We start from the raw sequence: 22183 nt of genomic DNA, 5'->3' as shown, positions 1-22183 counted from the left end.
TTCCTCACTCCGCTCCGCTCGATACATTGTATTACTTTGTAAAGTTCCGAGAAACCAAAGTTTTATTGGAGTTGATTTCTGAACTATAAATGTTTAAGGTTCTATTACTGGCAATTTGACCGAACGTAACATGCTAACTACTCCTCTGACATATTATATTAAGAGTTTCATGTAATAATTCTACTATTTCCATGTAACACGATTCTAGAGGTAGCTTAAAGCTGTAGTAAGCAGTGCTAATTAAACTTAAGTTACACAATGCGACTGTTAGTTAAATATATCCCTTGCAATTAGTGATGTTATTAATTCATATTTTATAGACTGTGCTTCTAGGGTTTAGTAGAGTTGTTACAAATTAGTTGTTGATATTTTTTGTAGGAATACTTTAATAATGTTCAATTAATGTATTATTTCCAAGCTTTAAAATACGCTGCTTTATTTAGGATAGTCCTGCTTGAGAAAATGATAAGCGATAACGCGACGTCGATAGTCGATTTCCTCACAGTACACATTAAACCTCTTTTAATGTGTTCTGTGGATTTCCTTCTTCCGACTCTTCTTCGATTCTCGTAGCGTACGAATTTATTTTCAGCGCCAGTGCGCGGACGGACACTTGTCATACCACGACATTGTTTGACGGCAGACGCGGCGGCTGCGGCTTGCAGCTCGACCAGCTTCTTTTTTTCGACTTCCCCTTAATCATTTTAGCGAATAGTCAGAACTTGTTCTTACCGTCATCCTCGTCTTTGACATTATGGTCGTCTTGATCGGAGAGCGCGCCGTCGCTCTCGTCGGAGTGCGAGCGGGGCGACACCGCAGCGTTGTTCGACGGCAGACGCGGCGGCTGCGGCGTGCGGCGCGATGCTGCCGAACTGCGGCCGCTGGCGGAACCCTCGCCCCGGTCGCCGCGCTCGCGCTCGCCTGAACCCGACTTCGATAGGTTCAGCACCGGACTGTGACCCGGTGACGAGCCTGAAAGAATGGTGTTGGTGGTCAAAATCATTTAAGCTTTGACGCTGTTAATTAAACTAGAGATCGCCCAATGGTCGAAATTCGACCTTAGTTTCAACGACATTAGGACTACTATCTATATATTTTATTAAAATATTGATGTTATCATATTTTGTTTCAACTCTTGTCTCTGGGACTGAGCTGATTTCTGACTGGCCGTGTATGCATTGTCTAATAGTATCTCAGATTCAATAAACTTCAACCATAAATAAAAGAGTATACATAATTCGTATGTACTCAAAAATCTGTCATCTTTCCTAGTGTGTGTGTTGTAGTGTGTGTAACGTTTTATTTGTTAAAAAATTTATGATAAAAGCATAATTTCAAAAGAATTATTATCTTGATGCACTCCTTCACCGTATTTTCATTCACCTACGTTTTCCCATTTTTCGCGTATTAATATTATGTAGATTTAATGAAAGGAAGGTTATTATATTGTTATAGGTTGCACACGTATTGCCCCTTACTCTTTAAAAAGAATTGAATGTCCTTGATGAGTTACCATTATGAGATCCCTCTCGCGCCTTGTCCATCGCTATCACTCGTTCGATGTCGCCTCTTTCGTCTCGCAACCTGCAACAATCGACCGAATTTTAAGAAGCTCTACATTAAATTTGGTATATTAGGCGAAATTGATAATAAATAAATATTTTTTTTAAAAAATATACCTCGCTTACAGGATTACAGCCTAGTTCATCATAATAATATTATTATCATATTGTTATAGATGGTCTTTGATAAAAGTTTATCTGCATTCTTATTCTTAAATACATATTATTAGATTAAGACCCAAGTTGATATTGATTGATCAATCTTGCATAATATTTCTAGACTTGTATCTGAGTGTAAAGCAGTAAGCCTCCCTCTAGCGAAGTCAGAAGGGAGTCTCGTGACTGCCAGCGAGCCCCGCGGCCACACGCTTCCGTGTGTTATTATTTTATAATGCCGGGATATGTTCTTAGGTAACTCCGCTAAAAGTACTTCTATTCGTCATCGTCAGCTCTCAATAGTTTTACTAGAAAAATAAATATTTTTATTTGTCTCTTTAGTTGGTGTTTTTTGATTCATGGTTTCATCTCTTTTAACGTCAGTAAGTGAATTTAAATTTAGAATTGCCTACTTTCCCCCTTGTTTTATCAATTTCTTTCAGCTCACAAAATATTCTCCCAAACTTTTAAATTGCGATTTTTTTAGCAGTATTTTACAAAACATGGATACTTACTTAATATTATAATTGCGAAAGTGTGTCTGTCTGTCTGTCTGCTACCTCTTCACGCTAAAACCGCTGATCCGATTTTGCTGAAATTTGGCATAAAGATACCTTGAGTCCTGTGAAAGGACATAGGATAGTTTTTATCCCGGAAAAATGTACGGTAACCGCGCTATAAACAAATTTTGGCGCAACGGAGTTGCGGGCGTCTTCTAGTATTTTATATTCTGTAAGAGAAAACTTGAAGGCTAAAAAATAGATTATACCGAGTATGTACTATGTTGTGTTTAGCGCATGTTGTGACTTAAACGGTGAAATCAAGGTAATACAACTCCGCACTGTTATTAGCGTTTATAAACCTGTCTATCAAATTATTATTGCGTTTGCTCACATCCACGGCCTACTCACGATTAATAAAATTCAAGTTTTCTCATTTATGATTCCATTATACATAGTTGAGTGTCATTATTCATTATTAATGTAATACTCTATTTTATTTAGACCTAAATGTATATTATAATTTATAATATTATTTGTCCATACGCGTCTTATAGGTACGTGATATTTAAATTATAAAAAAAGCCGAATTGACGAATTTATATCGAGACCTAAAATATCCGACTGAGGTCTAGACTGAGTATATTTTAGAGATCGTCTTATTTGCACAAAAACAGTCGAATACCTTAAAAGGTACGTTAAAACGCAATTCAATTTACAAAATACTATCAGAGAAAATGTATTTAATATTATATGAAGCTATGAATCAACCAATAAATTCAATTAACAAATCGATATTCGAAATGTTCAAGCAGAGATCATTTGTCAGCAGCTAGTTAGATAGGATCGGCAGCCGTAAATCGGACACGCTACCAGCCTACCACGCAAATCGGACCGACAGACAAAGACTGACAAACAGATCATTCGAAACCGTAAAGTGCGTCCCACTGAGACGCAGGGCTACCACAAAAGAAAAAGGCACGATATTATAGGACCCCGCTGCGCCTTTGTGATATGTGTAATCATTTTGTACGGGCATCGCTACCCTATTGCCAGATTATGAAATATTGATCTTTGAATATTAATGTGGGATTGTGTAAGATTTCGAAGGATTGCGAGGGAGGAAGTAGGTATTAAATAACTTATTGATATAATATTTATGTGTTACTCAAAAGAAAATTCAAAAGTTGAAATAAATGAAACAATAATTTTTACTGAGCTTTGAGCCATTTCTTACTTAAATCAAACCTCAAACGTTTGTTATCAGAGCCAATTTCATTCATTTGAAAAGGGGTTAATGCCCAATTTTTGCCGTGTAATGCCTTTTGAGCATTTGAATATAAATTACGTCTGAAAGTGAAATGTAACATACATAATAAGTGGCTGTTTTAAGCTTTCGTGGAACCCTTTTGCGGATTACAGAGCAATGTATAAGAGAGACTGTCATAACATTCTCGGTGTGTAACGATACCATCTAATGTAGAATTAATATTATTGAAAAGTATAAAATCTGTCTGATTTGACTTTTGCTAATCGTCTTTTTCACCCCCATCGAATAAAAAGAGGGCAAATACAGAATACTCAGAAATATTCCTTTTTAGTTCTTGCAATGTCTTCAATATCAAATTAAAAGAATGAGATTTATTTATTTTAATTTTCCCTGTTACAATTATTTGTAACTAGCTGACCTCTCAGACGTTGTCCTGTCTTAACGATGATTATTTAATTCGAATTGGTTTAATAAAAAAAATGTGTTTATTATTCTAATGCTTTAAGATATACTATACAGTATTCTGTTCATGTATTTTCTATCAAGGGATATAATATGGATTCTCCATGCCAAATTTAATCAAAATAGATTAAATAGTTTAGGGGAAAATCATATAAGTTTATGGTGGGGGAACCGTACATTTTCCGGGACAAAAAGTATCCCTTGTCCTTTCCCGAGACTCAAAGTATCATTTCATTCATCAAAATCGATTTTACGCGCAAATCATAAAAGTATATTGTGCAGTAATCGTACATTTTTCCGGGAGAAAATGTGCCAAATTTCAGCAAAATCGGTCCAGCCGTTTACGCGTGATGCCGTGACCACGCGAATATGGATTCATTTTCATTTATATAGATTTCTTACGACTTAATTTAAGAAGGCAAAAAAATGATATCGCAAAACAGTGTCTGTGTCAAGGTGGTCTACAGCGGACCGCGGAGCCCTCGAAATGGAGTCGTTCCGTACTCGCTGACGAGTCACGGAGCTTCGTCTGAATTTAATATATTTTTCATTTCCTTCTCCTATTAATATGTTAATAATTCTTTATATCTTTTTGTAAACGTTTCCAACTGAAAACTCTATGAATTTTAAATATATATACGTATCTCCTTCGTATTTTACCCATTTTTTCTTTGAAATCATGTTATTATGCAAAATACTTTTTAAAGTGCTTTGTATAGTTACTTTATAGATTCCCATGAGTTAATTATCACTTCGGCCATTACTGGAAACAATGCTTCTATGTAACGTTTTTCAGATTCAAGTCCCGGTGTGCCTCAAGGCATAGTGTTTAGTTTCATAATATACCTAATATTAAATAAAGAATACCGTTATTCTCACTGTTTCACAAGCTTTTCAGGAAGATTACTTGAAATACATCAGTCAAAATGAGGCAAAATAATATAAAAACACATTGAAGTTAAGCAAGTCAATTAAAATTTGACAATAGTCCAATTAATATTGTTGCAACATAATTAAAACACACGAAAGCAAACATGTCACATCAATTTGGAATTAAAAATACGCGGATATTAGTTTTCAATTATCGTATTCCCATCGAAATATGACAACAAAAAAACGTGCCTCATATCCTGAACGAATTAAAACGAAATGATCAAATCATCGCGCTCGATCGGACAAAAGATAGCGCCTGTATCAATAAAGTAATAAATTATTTCCACTTCCTTCGTTTTCCTTTTGTCATTATAACACTTAACGTGATCGATGACTTTTCAAATTAAAAACGTTTTTATATTGTTTTTTGCAGCTCGTTAAGCTGGTTTCTCCGAGTAACACCTAGATTGTAATTCGTATGCAGCTGCACTAACACCTCGCTGATAAAAGATTGATACAGATAAAAATCTTGTTAACTCATTCATTTGATTTGTTGAAATAGCTACTGACAGAACACTTCGCTTCATCATGTTCATTTATATCAAATAAGAGATGTACTTATTCAAAACTATAGTATACTCCGTACCTATCTGTATTCTGTCCTCAAATCTACATTGTCAAAACCAGCAACTAGCCACATCTAAAAACTTATCTATAATACCTGAGTAACTAGCAGTATCACTGTAACATCATCATAATAAGCTTTGCGTTAATTAATGTAGGTATCCTCCTCTCTGTAGCTTTTTGGGATATCTCATTGCGCTAGAGAATGGAGCATTACAGGCAGCACACGCGGGCCGCGATAATACCGGGATATGCAAATGTTTAATAACATAATTATGAAGGTTAACTAAGTTAACGCTAACCATTGCCATTACGGAGTGGCCAGTGGCCTAAACTGATATTCCGGGGCCACGGGCTCGGACAATGCGATGCAATCTACCAGCGACGCCAATGTACGCTGATTAGTTAATTCTGACCCGCTCGTACGGCCTAATGCCGCAGCGTTAGCCGCTCCGAACCGTTCTTGTATGCATAATCTGATTAGAGTAAGTATTAAACGGAGCACTCGGTTATAGTGTTGTCAATTTACATCGCGCCGGCGGCCGCGGTCCGTTCATTAGAATCACAATGGTGCGATATCGGCCCGGGAATCGATTAAGAAAATCAAATCCGCGGAGCGTCGCAGCGGAAAACATTCGCTCGACACCCAAATCAAAAATCGTTTTAGCTCACCCTCCCGGGGGAGACGGGGCCGTCGACGCCTCGACATTTATTATTTCAGACATATCACTCGCATGCAAAACAAACTCCGGCCGATCCATCAAAAAGTTTCCTTCCCCGTTCGTCGGTTCGTCACAAATCGAGTGTGTAAGTACTGCGGTCGGGAGTGCGTCTACGGTACGACGTGCCGGTTACTCTATACTCTATAGTCTACGGCGGTGGGTGACGTCGGACTAATTTGCGGTAATTGTTTATTGATTGCAAAACTTTCTATTGATCATTATTTACGCTACTAGATCGGGCAAAACAAATGGAATAGTACGTAATTGTATGTTATGTTGTGTTAGCTAGTCTAGATGATATAACTTAGTAATTATAATATAGTGGCTATATAAATAAGTTATAATTATGTGGTTATACGTAATACGTATAAACCATACTTGTAAAGATCAGCTGTTGAATAAATAACTGTTACAGTTCGTACTTTCAGTTCGTTGTTACAGTTCAGAAACCGTAGGCGAACTACACTAATACTGTAAGTAAAGCACAAGCAAGTGTTTTGCAGCAAAAGAAATTACGTTTTGATCATTTTATTATCCCCGTATTGCACAAGTAGATAAAACTCACAAAAGATAAATAAGCGAGTTCATCCACGAGAAATGAGCATTGCAACCCTCCCGTAACAGTCAACAAAGCTTCGAAGAAAATCGACCGAAAAAAGGCTAAAAACACCTTAGGGGTTTACTAATCGAATAAAAAATATCAGCGGCCGATGCCAATGTGTAGGGGAGAAATGGAATAAATTATGAACAAAATAAGTAGCTTTGTGTTACGTCAAAATAAATGATTATGTAAATTTTTAAAATGTTATGTCTTATAAACAAAACGATGTCTTTATCTTAATATTACCTTTAATAGTTAATCGAATATATCAATCGTAGTAAAAATGGTTTTGAAGCAATTTTATTTAATTTGAGAGATGGCAATAATATGTTATCTAATTACAAAAGATATACTAAACAACGATACCCAATTTGTAACGGGCATAAAAATGTTTGCATCAATCACTTCAGTTCAAGTTAAAATAAAAGTCAAACAAAACGATGGCAAATCAAAGCAAATAGCAGTAGCAGACGGAGTAGGACAAAATGCAAAATAATGGCAAAGTAGTAACATGATGAGTTGTCGGCCGCACCCTCCTCCCTCGCCTAGATGTCACAATGTCATTTGTAAAAATTGCGGCCTTTCTAACTTCTTCAATTTTTTAACAACGACTCTGTAGAGCATATATATACCTGGTAAATGTTTTGGTTATGTTTAATTAAGGTTAGTCTCTTTTACCCATAATGGTTATGGTGTGTAAATAAGTTACCTATCTAAAAACATTAAAATGATTCAGAAATCAGAGTATATAAAAATTTTACAATCAAAGAAAAATATTCAATCAAAAATTTTATTGTAGTAAAGTCTACGTGAAGAAGAAAAGTTAATTAGGTATTGAAAATGAATTCCTCTATAATATATTTAGATGTAACAGCTACTCCACATCACTTTGTCCCATAAAAACTCTTAGTAAAAACAAGCAGATTCAAGGGGGCGACAACAGCAATCGGTAGACCTCGCGAGGGAAACCGGAGACAGTTATTTAAATTTGAATAATATAATATGGAAAAAATTACGTCACTTAATACCATAATAAAAGTGCACTAAGCGACCGGGGCATTACGCTGAACGCGAAGAGGGACAAGCAAATTTCGCTTATGAAACGTGAAATGAAATATAAAATGTGTCGGAAGAAAATAAAATATGTCTTGGGAGCTTTGGAGCTCATTACGTTATTAGAAGTACGTGAGAGGATTTAAGTTGTCATTGGAAAATCTGCAAGATGGATCGCTGGGGAGTGGGGGTGTTACATAATGGTTTCCTGTTTTTAATGCAATTACGTAATTTATTATAGATGTATATAGGTTCTTCTTCATATTGTGGTAAAGAAGTTGCTTCACTTCTGTATACAGGGGTATTGTAAATTTTGTAATTATTGAACTAAATTAGTATATTTCACCGGCTTCCAAACAAAGGAGACGCATATTTTTTTATATCCACCAATTTTTTTAATGTTTGCCACTTACTTTGTAACTTCAACTACGTCATAAACCGTTATTTCAAATGTAACCATTTCATTAAAGTAATAAACCTTACAGTTTAACAAATAACGGTGTGTGTCGGTGTTGCGGTGAAATTCGTCGTTTGCTCCGGGAAGATTACAGTAGCGTAACGAGATTCTGATCGGGTCCATGCGATGTTATTAGGATTTAAGCGCCGGCGTCGCCTGTCTCCCGGCACAATGTTAGATAATTATGCAAAATTGCTCCTACGATTCCGAGTTCCCGACTTTTTAGGGGCATTACCGTTATCCGTAATGGAAATGTTTTTGATAATGTCGAATCTCATTGTACCTTCGGGGAAACATTCATAAAATTGCCTCATTATCTCGTTCGGTCCTCTCCGTTTGAAACACAATACGGTCTAGATGTTCTACAACACGCTAATTGCATAAATAAGGCTTCGTATGCACACGACCGCAAAATATCGGCATCCATCGGCACGCTTCGATCCCGCTCCTCGTGTGATGTGATGTGACAATTCCTTCCCTATATCTCAGTAACTCGAGTGCGAGTCGTCCGATTGCATAAATTTCTCGTATGTGACGGTTGAATTTCTTCATTGTGTGTGACCACAAAATGCACACGAGTCAATCGAATGAGTAATGGTCTTTGTGGTCCTATCTATGCTCTAATAGACAATAAAGGATTCTTTGTTTTGTTATTCGATTTTCAATAATAATCTAGGAAGGTGTCAAAATAATTGTCGGCACTAGATAATAAGGAATACGAATTAGAAACACTGTCACGATTTATCTTAGAAAACTTGTTCGATATGTAGAGCAGATCCATCATCGTATTGTTCGAAATATCGATAAAATGAACACAATCCTTTAGATAAATCTAATTAATTGGGCCGATAGATCGCGGCGGGTAGATATCGATCCCCCAATCCTTGTATAAATTTTTTGACCACGTTTTAAATAATATTGACTTTTATTCGGTCGTACAACCGAGCCCAATACGCAAAGCGATATAATGACCCCAAAGGACTAACATATTTGCATTGACGGGCAACAATGAAAGCTGAAACATGTCCATCTGTTCTAAGCCCAATAGCGGGGAGTTCGGAAAGTAAACAGAAAATATAATTTAGAAGCAATTTGCCGCGGATATGTCCGCAATCAAATTGTCTCGTTATACCGCGGCGCTATCAAAACATTTGATTTGTGGCCGCGGCGTAGGGTTGGATCGGCGGTCCACTACGCTTGATGACCCTTACTTATGTTCGATCAATTATTGATACTGTGCCGTATTTCATCGGGAAATTCGTTTGATAATTTCGTTTAGGTAAATTTATTTATGAACGACAGGCTGAAATGCGAGCCGATTGGGCCTTTTACTGGTTGAGGTTTACGAGAATTTCGAATAGGCTTCGTTTCTATTCACTTACAGCGGATTTAAGGCCATTATCCGTTTAATCTAGTTACAATTAGCACTTCCGAAACTTTCCATTCTCTAACTTTATTTGTCGACGCCCTATCGGGTTCCAATAGCAGGTCTTCTATTTTTCGGCTGTCGTAAAATATGACGGCGTTACGGGGCGGCGTATGCAGACTCACACACCGTGGTGGACGAGTCAGCAGTAAACAGTACGATACTTTTTGCTCGCGCTCCCCGGGGAGTCAGGATTTGCATAACAGAACGGGAAAAGGTCAGGAAGCGAGCAAGTGTCCGATTTGATGCCTCAGCACTTTGTTTATGAAGTGCGCGTTGTAATGACATACTCAACTTGATACTTTTCACAATCAAGTTAATTTGATGATGCAGAAAAAAAATCTGTCCAGTAAATCGCATCGTATGTAGAGTCTATCAGTTTAGTTCATTTAAGAGAATGTAAGAGAATTTAAAAATATTTTTTTTCTTAGGCATGAGGGTGATAAAGGGTGTCAATATGAACTCATATGTGGCACTAGTACCACTATGTCCAGTGCTAGCAACCGAATATATCTGACAGTCAAAAAGCTAGCCAGAACATCCAAATGCAGCATAGGACGGAGCGCAGTCGGAGTTGCATATTCATGACCGCGGCGCCGCGCGCCCGCGCCACATGCAAATTGTGATTTACACACTGTAATGAATTCTTTTGATCTGTGGATTCACATATTTGATTTACCCCATCGATGTCGGCATTAACATGACACGTTAATTTCGTATTCATAGTTTTTAGCCGTTTCCCAAATTAAGATATGCGATCGAAAATATCCGTACCGGGTTTAAATTGCAATTTTATACAACGACGGCGGAAAAAACAAAAACCTTGATTACATTCTAAGGTATTCAATAGACGTTAATAAATATCAAATGAAAAAGCCAACCAAAAACTTGCATAATTACTTCACCTATACGACTGTTCTAAAGAAACGCAGAAATGACAAGACGATGACAAATGAGCTCGCTCGCATCCAACACAGTCGGGTGGCGGACCTCATCAAATTATTCCCCACTTAAAAAATATCCGTAAACAAAAACGTACGAAAGGAAAAACATTCGAGTAGCAGGGTAAAAAAATAGGTATTGGCAACATTGATTGATGCGTACTAATAGGGCGCGAAGAAATGAGGCCGCCGCGTAATTAAAGAAAAAGTGACATCTTCTGTCGATGGCAGTGTTGCCAACTTCTACAAATAGAACGGTCCCACCTCTCGGGAGGAAGTGATTAGTGTATCTGAGTTATTAAAAATTACTGAGTGAAGGCAGCTAATTGATTGTTTGCTTGATCATATTTTCACACCTCCCCGTGCGTAACTCGCATTCCGAAACTGATTTTGTTCGTACTAAATTACCTCTTACACGTGCTGCTCGTTATTGATTTTGATAATTATTACACGTCAAATTAATACAAATCGAAAAAAAATACGCGCGAAAACTCTTAAGAACTAAAGCATCTGGATACCGGGCTGAGCGATCAGAAACAAAATTGGATAAAGAAAATAATCTCAGCCAGTGTACAATAACATTAGTGATGGAATGTAAATAGAACCTGCAGTTTTATGTGAATCGAGCACGCTTCAAGATCACATTAATAACCACATTACTAAATCGATGAGACACAAAACCTCCGAGGTTTTTATAAAGCATCCCTTATCGTTGTGTACATATCATTAGTAATGCAAAATAATGGGATACGGACACCTCGTGCCGTTTGCCAGCTAATGATTAATGCTGTTCGCCATTAATTCTTATTTTTGATGAGAAATTTGACTTGTGCTGTCAGGCGCCGGATCCAGATTAATATAGGCTGACGGTGCAAGTTGAGGCACATTGTTAGCACCGCTCCCGTATAAAATATTCTCCTTATCATTTTGTTTTGCTAATGATCTACGTGCTTTACTTTTATTGTCACTTGCAAAATGACAACATTTCAAATGGTATTGAAGCTACTTATTTATGATTCGATGGGTCTTTTTAACTCTGTTTTTAGCTTTATCGCTGATTGAAATTGTGGTAAACAAAATAACTATATTTTAAGACTAAGTATATTTTAATTTTAAGTAAAAATTTAATTTTAAGTTAAAGTATATCTTATATTTTAAGATGTCGGTAATATTTTGAATGCATATTTAGATATGCACAGTCGATACGATCAAAGTGAACGCAATGAATATTTTGGAACTATACGAATAGTTGTAACTATAAAAGGGAAAGGTACAAAGAGCAGAATGCCAGTACGACCACACCGATGACAAACTCGGGAGGTATGCCGAGGGCTGACGACGTGACTGTGCACCCTTCACAACCCTAGCATATTAGCCGACTGAAAATCAAAAGTCGCTTTTATTAATGACTTGCCTCCATGATAATCTAAATCTTAAGTGAAATTTGAGCACTGTCGGGACCATTATTGAGATGAGGTAAATAAAACTTGCAAAATTAGTTTAATCACAATTTTGAAATGTTACTGGCACAATTTTACAATGCCTGTATATGTACCTATACTATAGTTAGCGTTATAAATGTAGACAGTAAAAATATTGTTATGAAGGCAAATACATCAAAAATGTAATTTTGAATAGCGCCGGTTTCGAAATCACATCGTAAAGGTAGAGTTATCAGGTACAAATCTATTATACAATCTCAGCACGAAAATTCTGCACCAGAAGAGAAATTATGCAAGAAGAGCATCGGGTCTTTATCTCGCAAATACAAGAGTTCATTTTATGACCATTAATTTTGCCTTTTCCTCGGGTGTTTTATCATAACGATGAAGCTCTGTCGCGCGTCTCATTAATCAAAAGCATTTGTTTACAACGAAGGGAATTTGATTTGATTAAAATAATTCGCAATATCCTTGATAAATATCACCCTCGGTCTTCGTTTGATCTTCTTACAAATTAATGATCAAGGATTCAATCACGCAAATGTTACGTCGCGATTCTTAACTTGATGGTTTCTATTCGCAAGTTTTTGTCTATTTATAGTTGTACACACGTTTTAATCATTTTCGAAATTCTAAACAAGGCATTGGCTTGAAATAATTAACAAAAGATTATTTATTTGTAGCTTATTCAATATTCAAATTAAATAATGATAATGATTTAGCCCCAATTTCACCAACGTCTGTTAGTGTTAACAGCTTGTTAAAATGTAATGTCTTCTCTTTCATTTATAAGAAAAACGAAAGAGATAACGTGATACTAATTCGAGCGTTAACTTTAACATTCGTTGGTGAAATTGGGGCTAAATAAACTGAAAAAATTTAACCAAACATTCGGAAGACAATTAAAAAATTAGAAATTTAAATCTTGGTCCAAGAACACATAAATTCACATAATATTATGCATGCATGCAGACAAATAAGAAAAGCTTTATTAAAGTATGAATAGCTACGAAGCTGTAAATATCTCACAAAATTTGTGCATCGCAGTAGCCAGTCAATAATTCGAAATTAAATTCAGCACAGCACAGATTTAAGGGTCAACAAATAAAGCTATCTCCGTCACAAGGGGCACGGCACGGGAATGAATAACGAGCGACGTCAGAGCGATGTGTGCCGATCCCGGCAGGGTACGGGCTTAACCCGCCGCACGCCGATTAATCGCAGCTAATTCGATCCGAAACGGAATTAAACCGGACGAATGCATACAGCCCGACGATTTGTTGACTGTTAATTGAGTAATCGGTTGATTTACTGCCACACTAATGACACTCATTCTGGACTATGGTTCGATAGAGTATGAGGATGAGTTTTCACTCTGAATAATAGCTCAAAAGTCGAGTGGGGACTGGGGAGCGTTTTTCAACAAGAAAGAACCTGAAGACCATTAATAAATCTTTAAAAATCTCGCCTCCCGAGTAAATAGTAGCAACCGTGTGAAAATAACCTAAATTGAATAAAAAACCTACCATTGATCTTACACGAGCAAATTTTTTCTTCGTTCATTTGTATTTCGGTTCTAACACTGCTTTTATTTCGCTCAATCTCGTTCCTGAGTTCCGAAGTATTTTAGTAGATTATGAAAACAAATGCGCTCCTCATGAAGATTACAAAACAAACAGAACGTACAAATTATATTAAATCAGAGATAATCCTGTCAATTAATTGGTGTTAAGATCGAGAACCGGTCGGCGACGCATGCGCAGACGGACCGAGATAATACGCTCCAAGGAAACCCACTACGATGCCAAGAATGAGAACGCATTGTTATAATTACATTCTTTACATTTAGGTCTAAAAAGATGTTGGATACTTATTATAATCTCCTGAAGTAAATATCAACCTTAAAATTATTATAATTAAATTGCTGCGAAAAGAACGGACGAGGTTTAAGTACAGACTATCAATAATATAAGGCTTAACTCGTGGCTTAACATAATATTTACGGGAAACATTTTTAAAGGACACGATATTTTGTCATCGAAAACAGATTTTGCCATCTTCGACCTTTTAATTAAACTACAAATGCTCCAACAGCGAAACGTGCAACAAACTCAATGAATCGGAACAGAGCAAGAAACGATACATCATAAAAATTCATTTGGGCTCCACAAAGCTTATGTGTTCCATTCAAAAATTACAAAGTAATTTCTTTAAAAAAGCCTTAATCCCGGACCCGTGGCGCGGCTATCGCGGCTGACAGTGACACATCGGTACACGGCGCGCTGTCCGACTGTAATTCTACCCGCGCTGCCCGCGCCCGACACCTCCCTAGTCCCGACATGTGTAGGTATTATTTAAATAGACGCTATTCATTAACTAAATCTATTTAACGCAAAAATCGATGGAACAACGGCTGAAGCAGATATATAGAGGAATCGGATGTCCACAGAGAGAATAGCTTAATTTGTGAAAGAATTAAACGTACCTCCTACGTTTAATTCTTTCACAAAGATAATATTTTTGTGGAAGGCTTTGTTATTTTACTATGCATAATTAAAACACTATCCAACCATTGCTAGTTACGATAAAATGTTTTTTTGCTGGTTTGGTTCTTGTACGATATAAATTCAAACCCATAACACAAACAGATTTGAAACAGTCAATAAGCACTTGAAAATAAAGTCAAAACCGCGAGTATCGTTCAAACCCGCCGATCAATCACCATCCATTAAACAAGAAAAGAAAAGCGTTTTTCCCCTCACCAATGGCCCCCGATTGGGCCCAATTTACATGAGAGCCGCATTTTCCTAGCATCGAGATTAGCCCTGAATGAGTTTGATGAATTGTTCCCCTCCTTCTCCCGGCCATGCCGCATGCTGGCCGGACGATCATTTGTTAAAAATACATCCGATCCGCCGATCTAATTGTCTTCTCTAATTTCACACTCTCCCTTGCTATCTGCATACCGTTTGAATTTCGAGTGACTTTGATTTGTAGCTTTTCACTTTCGATGTTTTTAGATTTCTTTGGCTCGAATTCAATTTTTGTATGCTCCTTCCTTTGATATCATAGGGTTTAAAAACTTATAACACCCCTCTTTTTTGTCGGGGGTTAAAAAATGAAAAAATTACCTTTCGAGGTGTTTGACGATGTCTTCGTATGCTGCTCTACAATTCTCCCAAATGCCAGATCTGCAGACAAAAATAAAAAAAAACTTAGAAAATGAAGAAACAATGGAGAATATTTAATATAAAGATTAGAAAATAAGTCCAATAAAGAGGAGAAAAATGATGGCGTAGCAGCGCGAAAATATAAATTGAACAATTTTTATTACAAAGAAGCCTTTTCTGAATCCCAATTTAATAAGTCTGCTCGGGAGACAAAACTCGCTACAAAGTATTCTGGAGTATTAAAAAATAAAAAGTTGTTGAATGAAAAAGGGTTTGAATGTAAAAGGAATAATTATGAGTGCTCGATATTAAATGTTCCGTTAGGTTGAACGAGGGGTCAAAGAAATTAATTATGTTTTTAAAACAATCGCTTATATTAGTGCTGTGCCAACTCATGCGTGCTCGGTGAATTGTTCCTCAATTACTCTGACACTTTGTTTTCATTAAACTTTTCTCCGATGAGGGAATACTTCTTACAATAGTTAAGCGTTCTCTTGAAAGTTCCTTTCAAAGACCGATGTTCCCGCTTTGTTTAATTACAATCGATCAATGAAACTTACAATCACGTTGTTTTGCTTTTTTTAGAAATACAGGGCAAGGTATGTTATTGATACTCTTCCAGGTACTAATATTATATTATATAAGAGTTTAATAAAATATTTGTCTTAAAAGTATTTGATGTTTATGATTAAAGAATTCGGCATCCTCCAACTACCTAAAGATAAACTTCGTAGCGTTAATCATTTCATTGGCATACCTAAATAATGAGAATCACAAAGAATTACACCATTTGCTAGCAGTAAAATGGTTGTAAGCCCGTAAATATGTGTGAATGTAGGTTATGTCACAGCGGCTCACGAGTGGCGAGCGGCAGTAAGACAGTGGGGTAAGTCAAGTGTTGTGGGTCTTCGGGCGGAAGCGAGGGCACTCGTTGTTTGTACTTTTCTTATTGGATTAACTCAGTCATTTAACCTGTATCACTTGTGACCCGCTTACGGGCTTCCTTTTCATTAACCTGAGTTTACCTGGGTGCGTTACGTTACATTTTCTTGTGGTTTAAAATATTATTTCATACCTTGTGATACAAAATATTGCTAGTGTAAAGGTGTATTCATATTTTCTATAAAAAATTGAATGTTCTGTTACTTCTTGTAATATAGCAAAAGACAATATTTTATTACGCAAAATAATCATTACTCAGCAGACTTAAAATGTATGCGAATAGCTTTACTAAATTTACTTTACATAGTACATACTAAATTGCACAAAGTACTATATTTTACATAATAAACCATAAAGTCTGTCAGAGAGCATCATTTACGACACCATTAAAGGAGGAATAAGTACTAAGAAATGATATTAAAGTACCTAATAAATAACGTACTCACAAACTGTGCGTATACGATTCCCATTAAGACCCAATAAAACTTATAATTACAAAATCAACATCATATAACACTTGTTAAATACTAAATAAACGTCAGGTAACTTGAGTTTGAAATCGTTAAAAACTAAAATAGTTCCACCGCCCCAGAAGATTTAGTTTATGACAATAACTCGCTACCTACGTTGAGCAAACATATTGGACATCGTAAGACAGTTTTAGAGTAATGTTTTATTACCCTTATACACCCAATATCCGCTCTAAACCACTGAATTCTATGTGAATAGGATGGGCATGGCTCAAAATGAAAGCAATCTAACTCCGGAAAAGTTGCAGCCATGTGAATCAGCTTTATGATTCACATGGCTGCAACGTAAAACTAAAAGGAACCAAATCACTTCAGTTTATTTGAAATAATATTAACTATTTTTATAAGTACTACAGCTACTACCCTTTTTAATTAGGTATTTAAAAGTAAATTCTATTACTGAAGCAATTGCGCCATGTCAATTTTCCCGGATGTTTCGATAGATGGCGTCCCCTGACATGGACCTCTAATTGCAGTAAGAATCAAATGTCCAGTGTAATTTTGTGCTTTATTTCAAGACAAGACATTAATTATACGAGATGCTACGAAAAAGAAGTTCATACTGTTGAACAGAGAACATAGCTAGTCCAAGGAAAAGTTGTAGCGCACAAGTTTGCTAAGTTTAATTGTTTTAACGACGTACCTTGCGAGCGCCTCCATGTTGTGCATGGGTTGTCCTTTAATGATGGAGCCGTCCGGCCGGGGCATGCCCGGGTGCGGCATGCCCGGGGACATCAGCGCATGCTGGTGCATGAACCCCATGGGGCCGAGGTGCGTGGGGGGAGCGTTGTACCCGTTCGCTAGCAGCGGGGACTTCTCCATCCGTGCCATTTCTGGAACAAAACAATGTTTGTTACTTAAAGGTGTGGCTGAAATCTAATGAGAATTGTCAATAATTTATAATAACAACGAAATCCAATAAGATTTTAAATTCAAATTAAAATTATCATTTAATGGGGTGGGTCGACGATTCGAACTCTGAATTCCTTGCAAATACTCAGCACTTTGAAGCAATCGGGTCCTCGGATAAAATCCAATTAATACCCAGTATTATCATTTAATTATTCGATCCAATATTCGAATCGGCCGTAAAAACGGTGTATCAACAATAATAAAATGAGCAATGAATTTCGAGACTATTGTTTTGTGGGTACTACAAACAGCCCGTGTAAACATGGGGGGTGCTCCACAAATATTCTTAAAATGACCCCCCGAGGTGGAGCGTACCTTCGGGTGTCGGACACCCCCGCGGGTCACCAAACGGACCGGGGTATAGAAAACAATTAACGAGGTGTCGAATTAAACACGAATTAACGGTCGGAACGTTAAGGAAAACCCTTTCCCATTGTCCGCCCTACAAAGGATTTCGGGATCGCTGAGTAGGTATTAAATATGTGTTTCTCTTTGTAACGCTATTAGAGTACAGGTGTCCGGAGTGGCTCAAAGCCGTTTTGCCAATTATCATAAATCCTCCGGTAAGCTAGAGGAGGTTCGAGATTATTAGGGAGCACTATGTTTGTTTTAAGTATTGTTTTACATTAAAAGCTGAGTGCTTCAGGTAATACAAATAGATAATCGAATTCCAAAACGACAATTTGTTAAGAAAATATTTTTTTGTAGGGACAGAAATGAAATGTCTCATTGTCAATGACAAGATCATTATTTGAATCTTATAAGAAAGGTAACTCTGACTCATGTTATTATCGCCACCAAATATTATGTAAAAAATGTTTATCCCACTATCCACCCTAAATAATAAATAAGAAAGGATTTCCAGGTAACATACCGTAATCGAAATATTAAATTTAATATCTAAATAGATTCAACTAGAAAACAATAACTGAAAATTCCAAATTCATTATTCCAAATTATTTGGAAGTGAAGTGAGGCGAGCTCGAGGATTATTCAAAGTTGCAGAACAACAAACATTATGACCAATGGACCCTGGGCTAATTGGTGGGGTTATTTACTCAGCTAACCGCCTCGGTTATCTTCGAGCCCATACACGCCATTCAAATATATTTTGTTTGTTACGGATTGTGTAAATCCGCTTTGTTTTATGGCTACTTACATTCGTGGTCGCAATAAATCATTTTATTTTAAGAAATGAGAAAAGAAGAAGATTACAAACTTTTGATGCCAAATAAGAAATTTAAAGTTATTGAAGGTAGTAAAGATCTAATGATTGAAGTAGACGTGATATCAAAAACTAACAACACAGAATTAATACAGAAATTTAACCCAGAATTCTAAAAGGAGTGCTACAAATTGACAAACTTAGAAAGGTATCATACTCCTAATGGTAAAAAGTATTAATCGTATCTAAATATTACATTTATGTGAATTCAAATGGATGAATGTTTGAAAGAAATACTCAACCCTTAGCTCACAAGTGAAGAAAGAACCCCACCGCGGGCTGGTCAACCGCACAGCCCACTCACTAATTAACCAAGTACGTGTTAAATCTCCTAACAACCTGCGGTTCTTAACCCTTCTTTCCTCAGTCGTATCAATATCTATTCATTTTATGTACTTATACAAATGCAGAAAAAGGTCCAACTGTAGATACTTATTACTTACATGAAAATGCAAATTGGATTAGTTAAGCAAATGATCGCAGTTACAAAATTTTATCACTGTGATAAGTCACAGTGATATTTTTTTTTTATTAAAGTTATTTTTGTAACTAATTCTCTTTATTTTAACAACTCCGCAAATCCCGATCAATAAGTCACGTCCCAAATCCAGATAAACGTTTCTAATGCACCGATTATGATGACTATTATTATGTGCGGAATCATTTATAGAAATGAAACGGCGATTGTGGCCCGTTATTATGTCCATTCCGATATATTGATCGCCCATCGACTGTCGTCCGCTGATCGGATCAAATTGCCGCCCATTATTTAGAATTAGACCCGATAGAATCAAAACCCCAATTATATCACTTATGCGTTTAAAAGAGGTTGAGATGCAGGTAATCATAACCACAAACTTCTTATATCATATTTTGTTTACTTTTATTTTTGTTGGGCTCTTTGATGATCCATGATACAAAGTCGTTTTGGAGTTTAGTATTCATAAATCGTTATTCTGCAGCTTAGTATTAATATTGGGCTACTACTTGTAATTATAGAGCTACTGAGTTTTAAAACAATATTTGAATGTTCTACGCATTAAAAATTCGTTTGAGCAATAAAAATATATGTATAAGGAGAGAAAACAGCCCGCTAACAAGTATCCAATTAGCCAAAAAAGAAGAAAATGGAGTAACTGAAAATGTAGGTAACGAAGATGTACAAAACTTCTTATTTAATAATAATAATTAGTATTTATAGTACAAAAATTGTGATGCTTTTTAAAGCTTTTTAAACTATGAAATGCATAATATCTGTTTAGTTTTTCTACTAGTTTTTCAAAATGTGTATTTAAGAACAGATAATATAGGATGGACAACTTTTATGTTTAATAACAAAACATAATATTATTGTTTTACTATTCGAAATAATGAAAAAATTAATTAGGTTAACAATGAAATAAATAATAAAATTGGCACTTCCAACGATAATCACCAAAAAATTGCACAATATAATGGATCAAACAAATATATCCAAAAAACCGGCCAAGTGCGAGTTGGACTCGCCCATGAACGGTTCCGCAGCAGCAATAAGGTTTATTTTTATGAAATTAAAAAGATTTGTTTTTTTTTTTTATATTTAAGTTGATTTAATGAAAGTAAAATTAAGGTTTACCATTTATGGCATATAAAAACTACTTAACACTACTTGCTAGATCTCGTTCAAACCAATTTTCGTTGGTAGTTTTTATAGTAATGTATATCACATATTTTTTTAGACTTATCATGCACTTTAGAAGTTAAAGGGGGGGGGGGGGGGGGGGGCACACTATACCACTTTGGAAGAGTCTCCCTCGCAAACTAATCAGGTTAGAAAAAATGATATAAAAAACCTCAATATGATTTTTGAAGACCTATCCATAAGTACCCCACACGCATAGGTTAGATGAAAAAAAAACTGTTTCAGGTACAAAACAGGTTGTATCAAAATCTTAATGCGGTTCACAGACTATATCTACTTACTAAGTTTCAATAGTATTATAGCTCTTATAGTTTCGGAGAAAAGTAGCTGTGACATACGGACGGACAGACAGACGAATCTATAAGGGTTCCGTTTTTGCCATGTGGCTACGGAACCCTAAAAAGCAAGACAGATAAACTCGAAAATGATACGAAACAAGGCGAATTAAAAGTAAATTACAGTCGGGCCGCAATCGTGGCGTTTACAATAAACACATAATTGTACGGTTTGTAATACCAATGGCATATGCGTTTGGCCAAAACGACTCTGCAATTTTGTAAATAAATCGCAGCTTGTCGCTCGCATGTGCTGGCAACAAATAAATATGCATGCAAACGACTACCGTTACATCACGTGAAACAAACACTGAGCAGCTTTAAGTTATCACTTATACCATCCTCATCAATTAAGTAATTACTGATATGAAAATAGATATGGAAATAAGTTGGAGTTATCGGAGTGCGGCAGTGAGCATTATAATAGCCAGAGGTTATGGAATTGAAAAGGTCAGTTTTTTTTTTTATGAAAGAAGGGGGCAAACGAGCAAACGGGTCACCTGATGGAAAGCAACTTCCGTCGCCCATGGACACTCGCAGCATCAGAAGAGCTGCAGGTGCGTTGCCGGCCTTTTAAGAGGGAATAGGGTAATAGGGGAGGGTAGGGATGGGAAGGGAAGAGAATAGGGCAGGATAGGGAAGGGAATTGGGCCTCCGGTAAACTCACTCACTCGGTGAAACACAGCGTAAGCGCTGTTTCACGCCGGTTTTCTGTGAGAACGTGGTATTTCTCCGGTCGATCCAACCCATTCGTGCCGAAGCATGGCTATCCCACGTATATAACAATGTACCTAGTACAATGTATTCCGAGGGTATAGAAGTTTGTAAGAAATTAGCATATCTGGCAGCTAAAACTAATTCTGATCATTATAATGGTTTACTCTACTATCTGCTTAACTCGCTACCTTAAGACGAGATGTAACTTGACGTACGAGCTACAAAGCCGGTCCTATAATAGAGACAAGCCATAATCGTCAACACAAGTCACGTGCGAAATACAATCAATAACTGTAATACACAATCGCCGGCGAAATGCGAACGGTCAATAACTTGAGTCAACACTACGAGGGAGTGTTGTCGTACGTAAAAATACCAATCCGCCTACATGTCACACTCGACATCGATGTAATCCTGTGATTAAGCTGTCGATGAATTCAGCCGGTCATTAAAGGGGCCAGTTAAAAATCGACGTTTTTTACGATGATTAAACATTTTTTTCGATGTCACGTAGCAATTGACTAGCGACTTCTTCAGTCCGTATATTCGGGCAACGAATTCTCCTTAGAAACAGGGTAAGTC

At 36.6% G+C, this 22183-nt stretch overlaps 1 protein-coding gene across 6 annotated transcripts in view; it reads right to left on the bottom strand.

The window, feature by feature from the left end:
- The window catches only part of LOC121739772 (dachshund homolog 1), a 135339-nt gene that overhangs the window by 44907 nt on the left and 68249 nt on the right, over nucleotides 1-22183 (bottom strand). For all 6 annotated transcript variants that reach the window (XM_042132330.1, XM_042132331.1, XM_042132332.1 and 3 more), the window contains 4 exons: nucleotides 17375-17564; nucleotides 15221-15280; nucleotides 1514-1584; nucleotides 733-972 (listed from right to left, as the gene is read on the bottom strand). In XM_042132330.1, the coding sequence (XP_041988264.1) occupies nucleotides 733-972; nucleotides 1514-1584; nucleotides 15221-15280; nucleotides 17375-17564 (561 nt within the window). The remainder of the gene's footprint in view (nucleotides 1-732; nucleotides 973-1513; nucleotides 1585-15220; nucleotides 15281-17374; nucleotides 17565-22183) is intronic.

The sequence above is a fragment of the Aricia agestis genome, chromosome 2 (genome assembly GCF_905147365.1).
Source record: "Aricia agestis chromosome 2, ilAriAges1.1, whole genome shotgun sequence".
Classification (NCBI taxonomy): domain Eukaryota; kingdom Metazoa; phylum Arthropoda; class Insecta; order Lepidoptera; family Lycaenidae; genus Aricia; species Aricia agestis.
This window is presented reverse-complemented; position numbering and strand designations above follow the sequence as displayed.